Source organism: Nanorana parkeri, unplaced genomic scaffold, assembly GCF_000935625.1.
Source record: "Nanorana parkeri isolate BGI_ZX_2015 unplaced genomic scaffold, ASM93562v1 scaffold392, whole genome shotgun sequence".
Taxonomy (NCBI): domain Eukaryota; kingdom Metazoa; phylum Chordata; class Amphibia; order Anura; family Dicroglossidae; genus Nanorana; species Nanorana parkeri.
The window spans coordinates 969,114-981,812 of NW_017306660.1; the positions used below are offsets into that span (position 1 = coordinate 969,114).

General features: G+C 45.8%; 1 protein-coding gene across 1 annotated transcript in view; it reads left to right on the forward strand.

Moving 5' to 3' along the window:
* The first annotated feature begins 205 nt into the window (after window positions 1-205).
* The window catches only part of BTBD7 (BTB domain containing 7), a 35,541-nt gene continuing 23,047 nt past the window's right edge, over window positions 206-12,699 (forward strand). The window contains exons 1-5 of the mRNA XM_018559411.1: window positions 206-388; window positions 1,310-2,389; window positions 5,682-5,890; window positions 8,345-8,420; window positions 10,753-10,913. Coding sequence (XP_018414913.1) covers window positions 307-388; window positions 1,310-2,389; window positions 5,682-5,890; window positions 8,345-8,420; window positions 10,753-10,913 — 1,608 coding nt within the window. The 5' untranslated portion in view covers window positions 206-306. The remainder of the gene's footprint in view (window positions 389-1,309; window positions 2,390-5,681; window positions 5,891-8,344; window positions 8,421-10,752; window positions 10,914-12,699) is intronic.

Below are 12,699 nucleotides of genomic sequence, written 5' to 3' on the forward strand. Positions count from 1 at the left end.
CGTCATTTGTTGGGGTTTCCCAACAAAATTTAGGTCCTGTTCTGGCGAAACTGTAGACAGGCAGCTGGCATTTTAGGAAGGTCAGCAGTTGCACTTCCCTATGGCGGTACATTAATCTTCTCACCACCGAAATTGTTATTAGATCATAATCATTAATCAAATGAGCGCTGAATATCTAAAACAATGTTTCTCTATTTTCAGACATGGACACACATCTTCTGGGAGAACCTGGAATTCGTAATAATGCGGCGATGTGGCATCGTACTTTGGACAGCGGTCAGGCGGAATGTCTGAGTGACTGACGACATGGGTGTGAATGCATCGAGCTACCCGCACTCGTGTTCCCCAAGGGTTGGGGGAAATGCACAGACGCAGCAAACCTTTATAGGTATCGTCTCTCTCTTTATTTTTTTTCAAGGTTTCCCCAGCAAGTGGAATTCCCGGCTGGATTTATGTGAAATTCTTTTGGTATTTTAAGCATTTGGGATTGCCCTGAGAAGAATAAAGGTCTTCTGTGTAGTGTGATCATTCCGCTGGTGCCAGCACTTGAAATTTCAGAAATGTTTACATAGGCGTATGAAGACCCTCATTTAAACTTCTCTGAATACTTCTGTCGTCCTGATTTCCTGGGCTTATTAAAGGGGTCATAACGGCTTTTCTGATCAACTTAGAAGTAAATCGGTCACAAATCTGGGAAATTAAAAGTTAAGCTCTGGGCACAAAAACGTTCATTGAAATATATTCCCCCAATAGCTACAAAGGCTATAAATCTGCCTTGTGTGCACCCAATGACTATGCAGATGCAGGTATTACCTTAAAGTAACATAGCCCTGAGCAGTGCTGTGGGAGGGGACCAACAGGCTCCACCCACTGCAGGCTGACTGCAGAAAACGACAGGAGGTGGGCCGAGTAAACAGAGGACAGGAATCACCAGCACTCAATATTATCAATAAATATGTCCATTTATTGGACACATCGTCATAGTGAGGAAAGCCAACGTTTCGGGGCCACGCAGGGTTCCTTCATCAGGGCAAAAGGATGTGACCTCACATCCTTTTGCCCTGATGGAAGGACCCGTGGTCATCACTGCGAGCACCCTCTTCTATATAGGCTGGGAGCGTTGTGAGGAGTGCGGAGGGACTCTCCATCTACCTACAATTGGTTTACAGTAAACTTAATATATTGTTGAGGTGTTTTCGCTGATGTAGCTTGAATTGATCTGTAGACTATTGTGTATGATTGTGTGTATATGTGTAAGAAACCCCCAAATTTTTCAAGATATAAAAACTAATTGCGTTTCTGTACCTAGGAACATCCTCCTACTCCCAGCAAGGCTATGGCTACGAATCGAAGCTCTACAGCCTGGAGCATGGACACGAAAAACCCCAAGACAAGAAAAAGAAAACCTCCGGCCTGGCCACGCTCAAGAAGAAATTCATCAAGCGTCGGAAGACGAGCCGCTCCGCTGATCACGCCAAGCAGATGCGGGAGCTGCTCTCCGGGTGGGATGTCCGAGACGTTAATGCACTTGTGGAGGAATATGAGGGAACAGCAGCCTTAAAAGAGCTATCCTTACAGGCCAACCTGGCCCGGCCAGAGACCAGGACTTTACAGAAGGACATGGCTGACTTGTACGAGTACAAATACTGTACGGACGTTGATTTAATATTCCAGGAAACGTGCTTTCCTGTCCACCGTGCCATATTGGCAGCAAGGTGTCCATTTTTTAAGAAGCTGCTCTCGTCCTCTCCGGAATTTGGGGCAGAAATCATTATGGACATTAACACGGCTGGCATAGACATGCCAATGTTCTCGGCCTTGTTACACTACCTGTATACGGGCGAGTTTGGCATAGAGGACTCCAGGTTCCAGAACGTGGATATCCTCGTTCAGCTTAGCGAGGAATTCGGTACACCAAACTCGTTGGACATTGAAATGCGTGGACTGTTCGATTACATGTGCTACTACGACGCGGTGCTTAGCTTTTCCTCTGACTCTGAGCTGGTGGAAACGTATGGCGCTCAGAGCTGCCTGGAAGAGGAGCTCCGAGCGCACAAGGCGGTTCTCTCAGCGCGTTCTCCGTTCTTCCGCAACTTGCTGCAAAGGCGAATACGGACTGGGGAGGAGATTACCGATCGGACTTTAAGGACTCCGACTAGAATCATTCTAGACGAATCCATCATACCAAAAAAATATGCAAAGGTCATTTTGCATTGTATGTACACGGACGTAGTGGACCTGTCCTACGTCTTGCACTGTAGCCCATCCATCGGGAGCCTGAGCGAAGTTCAGGCTCTGGTAGCAGGAAAGCCCAACATGACCCGGGCGGAAGAGGCCATGGAGCTCTACCACATAGCACTGTTTTTAGAGTTTAACATGCTGGCACAAGGTGGGTAAGAATTGGTATCATCAAATGTTGTACAGAGATTATAGTGTGGAAGAGTTTGGTGTCATTGGGGGGAATTTATCAAAACTGGAGGAGACAGAATCTGGAGCAGTTGCCGATGGCAACCAATCAGCATCTCTCTTCGGTTTGCAATGTAAGATAAGAAAATGAGAGAGAGAAGCTGATTGGTTGCCATGCAAATCTGCTCAAAATTTTGTCTGCTCCAGTTTTGATAAATTCCCCCTGTGGTGTTTTGAGATGGTGAAAGACTGCTATATCCTATCCATGGCAAGCGGTGTGGAGGCAATGGTCAGGTGAGGGAGGACACCATGAATGCAAAGAGATGGCACAGCTCATGTTCAGTTTGGTGATGTGACGCGCAATAAAGGACTATTTGGCTGAATGTCCTTTTTGAATGCTAAATGTCATGGAGGACCCAGGACCTGAGGAACATATGCTGAGCCCCTCATTTTGATGTCCGTCTTTTTTTTTTTTTTTTGCAAAAGGTAATATAAACTGCTTCTTGGCTAATAGATCAGACTGACTGGCCCCTGAATTCTTAAAGCAAGGCTCTGCTGAAGGAATTATTTTGACTGCCATTGCTGAGCTTGCCTGTTTTGTTGTCCTTCAGTTCCAGTACCAGCTTGCTGACCCTGTAGTAACCAGGTTAAGTCAGAACCCTCTTAGGTGGCTCTGAACATGACGAAGCCAACATGACCAGCAGGTAGCCTTTTCAAGGGGAATGGTCAGCAGTAGCAGCCTACTCATTTCTCTCGGTACCGGTTTCCTCTTAATTGGCTTTATTCCAATACTTTGAATTGGGTCTGATTCGGACATATTCCATTTTATAGAACGGTTTCGTTTTTTTACATAGAGCGGCTCTGCACGTTGCGTTTCCTGCACAGAAGGTTTCAGATCAGATAACTGCTCATTAGTGGCCGCTGAATATACACAAATTGCTGCTTTCACATTTGTGTTCACAGAGCTTGGATATTTTTGGAACTTCCACCAGCCTACGGCAGAAGAGCGGAGCCCAACATATGTCAGATTTTTTTTCTTCTTTCCCTTACTGGTTTATTTTATATCCGCTTCATATTGGGGTGTAGATCCACACGAAGATATTTTACTGTAAAACTTTGGTTTTACATAACTAATAGAAACTGCCACTTGTATTAAAGCTGAACACTGGGCTAAAAAAATGTTCATTAAAATATATTACTAAATAGACACCTAGGATAAAAAAAACAACTCTCGGAAACCCAGATATATTACTTTGTGCTGCTCAGTGATGGCATATGATCTGGGTTGTGGAAGGGGCCCAGAAGGCCTCACTTCAGACTGCCTACAGGAGAGGGTGGAAACAAGACCAGTCACCTTGCACAAGGAGAGAGAGCAGCATTGAGCAGTCTTTATTACTGGAGGGGGCGGAGACAAGACCAGTCACCCTGTACAAGGAGAGAGAGAGCAGCTGTGACCGGTCTTTATTACAGGAAGCTCCTGTACAGTCTCCAAGCGAAATTATTTGATTGCATCTTCTCAGTGGGAGAACACGACAATGAAAACCTGGCAGAGATGCTTACTCTTCCCTTACTCAGTAGATGAAAATGCAAACTCACGGAAAACACACTAGTTTCCCTTTTGAAGTTAGGATAGCGGAAGTGTTTTTGGTAATTTTTTTGTAAAGTTCTTACATCAAGGTTAAATTATTAACATTTAGTAAAGAGTGTTCCCCCTGCACTCAGTTTTTTTCATAGGATGCTGGGCTTTCTAATGAAGCCTAGCAGTGCCTGGATACCAGTCGGGAGCTGTCGAAGGCTAATTACAACATACCTGTCTCTGTTAAGGTCCCCACACACCTTACGATAATCGCGGGAAATCCCGCGATCGTACGATTATCGTAAGGTGTGTGGAAGCCGTGCGACCTCTACTACTGTAAGGTCGCACGACTTTTATCTTAGGAACATGTTCGAAAACCCGCCGAGCATCGTACTATGTTCGGTGGGTGTGTAGCATGTTCGTAAGATAAAAGCCGGACGGGCCGGTATGCGCAAGCGCACACTGCCCGTTCGGCATTGCGGTCATCGGAAGCCCGCCCCTCATGGGCTTCCGATCGTACGTTTTTTAAATTACCTTACAACCATCGCAAGACAAAAGTCTTGCGATGGTTGTAAGGTGTGTGCCCAGCCTTAGGAGAGGGGAAGGATTGTGTCCCTCCTCTTGGTAATCAAGATCTATTCCTAGCACGAGCTGAGTTTAGAGATTCCGCTGCCTATTTGGCCTCTAGTAATATAGGGAATACTTTGTATACTAGTTTAAAAATAATTGACAGAAAATGAATTTATTACTAAAATATGAACAGAAAGTTATAATCAATATGAACACAAAAACTAGCTAAATTCCTTTTTGTAGAAAAGACAGTTAAGAACTAAGTTTAACAAGCCCAGTTTGCTTTAATTTTTTTTCTCAAAGTGAGAGTCACAGGAGCAGCCAACGTGTTTCGGGGGCTCATTGATCCCCCTTTTTCAGGGCTTATAATTTTGTATAGAAGATAAGCACACTGGACCGGGATGAAATGGTAAAACATTTTAAGAATGTGTAGCTGCTCGTTATTACATTCTGACATGCTGTCTGACCAGCTCCCTAAAGGAACCTTCCGACATGTTATTAGATTCTTTTTAATCACTTCATAAAAGTTCAGGGTGCTGGTCAGAGAGTCCGTCGGAATGCAATAACAAGCAACCTACACATTATTCACATTTTTAACCATTTCATCCCAGTCCAGTGTGCTACCAAGTCTTTTATTCTGCATTCCAAGCCCTGATGAAGGGGGACTGGTAAGCCCCCAAAATGCATTGGCCACTGCTGTGACCTCAAACTTTGGCAAATAAATATTAACCGGACCTATTAAACTTAGTTGTGGCTTCCACTTCTTGACCGTCCTTTTTTTCATCGCTACCACAGTGACTTCTGTTCGGTTCACCTGTTTTACAGAGCTGCCTTCACTACGTGCTTGCTGATTGTTCTTTACACTAGCGTCCAGCACTCCAGCAAAACTTCAATCTGTTTATATAGAGCAGGGGTAGCCAAACTGCGGCCCTCCAGCTGTGGTGAAACTTCACATCCCATGATGCATCTCTCCCCGGGAGACATGTCTGTGCCTGTGAGAATCTTGCAATGACGCATGGGATTTGTAGTTCCGCCACAGCTGGAGGGCTGGAGTTTGGCCATCCCTGATATAGAGTCTGTGCTTTAAGGTGTACATGACCCTCAATATGCGCTTCTTCCCCTCTTGCAGGCTGTGAAGATATCATAGCGGAGAGCATTTCTCTGGACACATTAATTGCCATCTTAAAATGGAGTTCTCAGCCGTACGGCTCCAACTGGGTCCACCGGCAAGCTTTACACTTCCTCTGCGAAGAGTTCAGCCAGGTCATGATCTCCGACGTCTTCTACGAGCTCAACAAGGACCATCTGCTGACCGTCATCCAGTCGGACTATCTGCAGGTACTTGTGTGTGTGTGACTGTTTTATGACAGGTAAACACAACATTACAAGGGAATTAGTCATCTCTATCCGCCTTTTACAAGCTGCTTTTACAGTGCTGCAAGACCGGATCTGTGCAGTATTTAGGACGCCAACACCTGTCAGTCAGAACATCAGTGTGTCTGTATCTAGATTTGTGTTTACAGTAAACTCGCTGAGATTTTTTAAAATATATAAATGATTACCCCAGCACTTCTGCGACCATTGTGCTTTTCTCAGTTTGATGATACGCAGGGTGGACCCTGCCCCCACAGCCTGCATGACCCTGAAGCAACAAGAACATCAGTGGCGTCACTATAGCCGTCGCAGCCCAGGCAGCTGCTATGGGGCCTGGGGGTGGAAGGGCCCCATTAGGTTGTAGGAGTGATTTCAGTTGATAACTCTAATCCCCTGTAAAGTTTGCAGCAGGGGTAGCCAAGCTCAGACCCTCCAGCTGTGGTGGAACTACAAATCCCATGAGGCATTGCATGATTCTCACACACAGCGACATGACTCCCGGAGAGAGATGCATCATGGGATTTGTAGTTTCACCACAGCTGGAGGGCCAAAGTTTGGCTACCCCTGGTCTACAGTGTAGAGACGAATTCTGGTGCACAAGAGGAGTCTTTGGGATCTCGGAATCGTTACTCACTGCTCAGAGAGAGGTCGCCGGGGGAGGGGGGGGGGTGCACCACTTTTTTGCTATAGGGCCCACCGTGATTTGTAGTTACAGCCCTGAAGCACACAAAACAAAAAGTGGCAGCCGCACAAATCTGTTTATAACTAGCAAAGGGCAGGGCGGTACACTGAACTATACAAACATTCCCCAATACTTGTTCCAGCTAGTCGGCGCAAAAATACTAAATTAAAACTTTTTGTGCTAACTAGCTGAATGGAGTGCTGGAGACCCATGTGCACCTTGCCTTTGCTAGCTATACAGAGATCTGAGCGGCCGCCATGTCTTTGCATTGTTTGATTTGGCGTAGCCACACGCAGACGAGTCTGGGCTTCTCGCGTTGTTGTTCCTTTAACCTAAACATTGAAATGACAGGTTTAATTAGTTATTTTTGTGCTGAATCGCTGCATGGAATGCAGTGGAGTTTTTGCATTCGGAGAACAAAGAACAGCCACAAAAAATATTCTTGCTTACAGCTCATACATACGAAGGCAAATGCCAGAGCCTCTACTACCCTCTGAAGTTACCACTGACGGGGCTATTCACAAAAGGGTGAAGAGTTTGGGGAAGGCCGGAGAAGTGAACAATCTAGGACAACATAGCTGATTTGGAACAATTCTCCAATTCAGCTCACTTTCCAGTTCAGCGATGTCGTCCTAAATTGTTCCCTTCTCCGGCCTTCCCCAAACTCTTCACCCTTTCGTGAATAGCCCTGCTAGTGTTTGACAGGGGGGGGGATTTAGTTCTCAGCTGTGTCTGCAGATCAGCCCCAATGCTGACTTTTAGGCCAAGTCACGTTGACTTTAAGCCACTTGTAATGGTCTTACAGCCCAACTCCAGCTTCTCTAAGCAATTGCTAAATAATAGCCACCTCCTCATGTATCACTTGCCCCTCCCTCTTAGATTGTAAGCCCTCAGGGGCAGGGCCCTCCTTACCGTTGTGTCTTGAATTGTATTGTGATTATAATGTCTTCCTTATGTTGTAAAGCGCTGCGCAAACTGTTGGCGCAATATAAATCCTGTATAATAGTGAGTGGAGTTCGGCTTTAAGGGACCATTCACACCATCTTGTTGCAGTAACGCACGTGCCATTTATTTGCAGGGTGTCCCAATGCATCTTGCCAGCAGCCCTGCGTTGCAGTACACAGCAGTGCTTTTTTTTTTTGGAAGCGCCTTGCATTTTACGTTTGTTGCAAGGTGCGTTGGAGTGCCATTCATGCCACACGTTGCAGTAAAGTTCAGGGTAATGCAATGAGACGGTGTGAAAAAAAAAAAAAAGGTTGGCCCTGGAAAGAAGAAACAATATTTGCCTCTCTCACTGCCCTCACCTCGGAGCATCGCTCCATTAAAGAGAAATAGTCTCTTCAGAAAATGACACTTCCGGATTGTGGATCTCCAGTGTGTCCACCCCTCCCCCCCTCCCCCCCACGTTCAGTGGATCCTTCTGCCAGTTCCTACATCACTACAGGGATGCATGCACTACTGCATTGGGGCGATTTATCTTAAGCTGAGCACCGTTGCCAGCGGGGCATTCAAGTATTTTATTTGTATTTAGCAGTAGAAGCAAGCCGGTTGCTGGTTAATCATTGTCCACTCCATTCAAACCATCAAATCTACTTCAATTGTATTTGCTTTTTAAACTCATTCCCAGTTCATTTTTTAATTAAAAAAAACTGGTCTGTAGGACACAGAAGACGCTTTGCTTTGGTTGTGTTTTGGTGTTCTTGTGCCAGAGTAACCTTTTTCCTTCACTGTTGCAGGCAAGCGAACAGGATGTCCTGAAATATCTTATAAAATGGGGGGAATATCAACTGATGAAGAGGATTGCTGACAGAGGTAGGGATCGGGGCAGTAAGGCAATCATTATAACCTGCAGTTATGTAGCGACAGAATATTCCAAAGCTCTTCACGTGTGACCTAGAATCATCGGCCCCTGATTACAACCTAATTTTCCTGCATGCCCTGTATCATACACATTCTAGGGGCAGTACGGTAAAGCACATAGTATACACCGATCAGCCATAACATTATGACTACCTGCCTTATCTTGAGTAGGTTTCCCTATTTACCGCCAAAACAACCATGGCTCATCAAGGTATGGAGTACAATGGCACCTCGAAGTGGGGGAGTGCGGGGGGCGGGATATATTAAGCAGCATGTGAACATTTGTCCCTGAAGTTGATGTGTTGGAAGCAAAAAATATTGACAAGTGTAATGATTTCAGCAACTTTGTTGGACCAAATTGCTATGACTAGACGACTGGGTCAAAGCAACTCCAACACTGCAGCTCTTGTGCGATGTTTCCGGTCTGCTGTAGTCAAGACCGACCAAAGGAAACTAAAGCCGGTGAACCAGCATCAGGGTCATGTGTGTCCAAGGCTCATTGATACACATGGGGGGGTGAAGGCCGGCACGTGTAGTCCGATCCAATAGAAGAGCTACTGTAGCTCCGTTTGCTGAAAAAGTTAATGCAAGTTCTGATAGGTGTCTGAACACACAGCGCATCGCAGGTTATTGCATATGAGGCTGCATGGCCACAGACACTCAGGGTGTGCATGCTGACCCCAATCCACAAAAGCGCCTGCAATGGGCTGTGAGCATTAGAACTGGACCACGGAACAATGGAAGAAGGTGGCCCGGTCTAAATTTCTTTTACATAATGTGGATGGCTGGGTGTATGTGTGTCACTTACCTGGGGAAGAGATGACACCAGGATGCACTATGGGAAGAAGACAAGGCGGGGGAGTCAGTGTGATGCTTTGGGCAATGTTCTGCTGGGAAACCTCGGGTCCTGCCATTCATGTGGATGTTACTTTGATACATACCACCGACCTAAACATTGTTACTGACCAAGTACACCCCTTTGTGCATGTGCGGGATGTGCTGGAAAAACAAGTCTGATCCATGGAGGCCGATCCACCTTACAGCTTGGTGCCAGATACCACAGCATACCTTCAGAGGTCTAGTGGAGTCCATGCCTCAATGAGTCAGGAAAAGGGGGACCTACTCAATATTAGGGGGGTGGGCATATTGTTATGGCTGATAAGTGTATATTTATATACAACACCTATTTATGGAATGGTTTATCTGATGGAAAATATTAGTGTATCTAAACCCAAGAAAGAAAATGTCAATGCAGCTTTACCGGTCCTTGGATGTAGTAGCTGCATTAGTTTTCCATTTTTCAGGCTAAGTACATCTTCTCTAACTACAGAAAAGTATCTTTGTAACTCCTGATGAACTGAAGTGAAATCTCGAATAGTGTTATCAGCTTTCCAAGCAATCTTCTGTGATCTGCAAATCAGCTCCCCTCTATGGAATAGAGATGAAGAGGAGGGGAGGTGTTTTTAATCTAAATCAGGAGAGCAACCATGGGTGACAGTCACCCCTCCATAGACCTGGTGGTTCTGCCATTAACACACTCCTGTCCAAGGGTGACAACACTTACTTTGTTCTGTAGTACAGTGAATAAGTGTTGTCACCCTTGGACAGGAGTGTGTTACTGGCAGACCCACCAGATAAAGGAAAAAAGGGAAACTAATGCAGCCACCAATCTTACAATAGATTACATTTTTGTTTTGGGGTTTGGATACGCTATAATGATTGAAGCATTGCAGGAAAGGCCATAATTACTTTCACAAATTTGTATAGTGGCCAATGGGCTTCCAACACATGTTTAAGCAATATGAAATGCTGGTTAAATCACTTACAATGGACGCTGCTTCTTGAGGTTTCAAAGTTTTAGCTTCCTGCAGAATCAGCTGATCGCCCTGATATCCTGTTTAAGGGGGGCTCCTTTCCCTTGCAGGGTCCTATGGAGACTCCCTTGTGTGTGCTAGTAAGCTGTATGTGTCTCCACAAACAGAGACAATGCAAATGCAATTCACTCCCTTCCTCCCTCCTTCTTCCTCCCCTCTCCAAGCTTGTAGATGGATAGTTGCTGGAGACTGTGCTGTCCCTTGTGATATTGCACTCCATAGGAAGTTCAAGGAAGTAGAGTTGAGAGAGTTGGAGCTCTTCAGAAACATGATGACTGTAAGGGTTTGGTCAAAAATGTAAATAAATACTTTGCTCCGTAATGTATATTTGTTTGATGCGGATTTGTTATCAGAAGAAAGTTTGAGCGTTTCATATGACTTTAATGATCGTTCCATCATGTGTGCCGCAGAACCTAATCTCTTGAGTGGAACGGCGCACAGCGTGAACAAGCGAGGGGTGAAGAGGAGAGACCTGGACGTCGAGGAGCTACGGGACATCTTGTCTCCTCTGTTGCCATTTGTCCGCATTGAACACATCCTACCTATGAACAGTGACGTGCTGACTGACCCTGTAAGTGTCTTTCCAGCTATTTAACGGCATTCCTGACACTTAAACAATGTTTTTTTATATATATATATATTTTCTTAGTAATTCTTTAAAAGTTTCATTTCCTGTATACTTTCACTAGAGCAGGACACACACGATGGCTCACAGTAGCATTCTAGTTATTGAGAACAGGATGGAGCCTCATGTACAAGGCTAAGTCCTGTGACAGGTTCACCTACATATTGTATAGAGCAGCATTTGTCCTCAGTCATGAGTAACAACCCATGTCGCACCACACTGGAACGCACGGCATTACAGTACCGCATCTTCCAGTGCAATTGGTCAAACTGTGGGCAGGAGGTGTGTTTGGGGTGCCATTTAGGTGAATGCACCAGAACGAACAGTTGGTGCAGTTGTGGGGCAGTTTGCAATTAAAACACTTTTTAGGGGTTCAGTCCAGGCTGCTGTGCTATGACGAAGCTCCATCCATATGTGCATTGCTTGTACAGCTCCCTCGCACACCCTGTAGAGGTGCCGGCAGCCAGAATGTGACGTCGCTCTGGTCACCCGAGGGAGCTGTAAGCAATGCACGAATGGATGGAGCTCCCTCACAGCCTGACCTCCAGCCCACCTCACCTCAAGCTGACACTCGGCACCGGGCAACATATTTTGAATGGCTGCTCAGCATGAGAACTGACATTGCTGCGCTATGAGGGAGGCTGAGGAGCCTTTCACCTAGTGCAGTGGAAGATATGCGGTGACCCACTGAACATGGGGTTGTGACTCTCTCACTTTTGGGTCAGGACCCACCAGTTGAGTACCAGGAGTAGATCATTACTTAACCTGCAGCGTGTGACCCTATGGTGCTGGCTGTCCAGTCCTTTTCAGACCCCAGATGTGGGACAATTGATTTGCAGCGAGGCTGTAATCGCAGTGATGTCTAGCAGTCTTTTGTAATGTGTCCCCAGTCTGCAGCAGATCTATAGTCTCTGACAAGGCCGCATGTCTGCAGTCTCTGATAGTATTATACAGCACTTTATATACTGAATATTCTATTCTGGGCTGTCTGCAGACACTGTCACTATGCCCTGAATGTGCAAAGGGACAGTGCTGTGTATTTGATGACCTGGTTCTCCTATAGAGAGAGGTAGGGCTGCAGCTAACGATTATTTTCATAATCGATTAGTTCGCCGATTATTAAGTTTAGGGCTGCAACAACTAATCGACATAATCGATTATTGAAAAAGTTGTCAACTATTTCAATCATCGATTAATCGGCTTCCGATTGGTTGCCCCTGTTCACGGCTCCACACACGCTGCGCGCCACACCTCCTCCCCACCTCAGACCCGACCGCATCCATGCTCCACACGCCACACCTCCTCCCTGCCTCACGCTCACTGCCCGCCCAAATCCACGGTCGGTACAGGGACGCAGGGAGAAGAAGTAAGGAGGAGCAGGTGTGGGCGGATGACAGCCGCCGATAGACAGGCCCCATCTCAGAAACAGGTTGCTGGAAGACTGCTCAGGTAAGCCTGCACTTTCCCACACATGGTGCTCTATAATCTATGGCTGGGATAGTGGGATTTGTATTCCTCTATAGTTGATGGTACATTGTGCTGTATATTATACAGACCAATGTACCATCAGCTATAGAGGACTACAAATCCCAGCAATACATTATACACTGTATGTATAATGTATTGCTGGGATTTGTTGTATTCCTATATAGCTGGTGGTATTCTGCATTGCGCTGTATAGAGGACTACAAAACCCAACAATAGTACATTATACAGCGCAATGCAGAATACC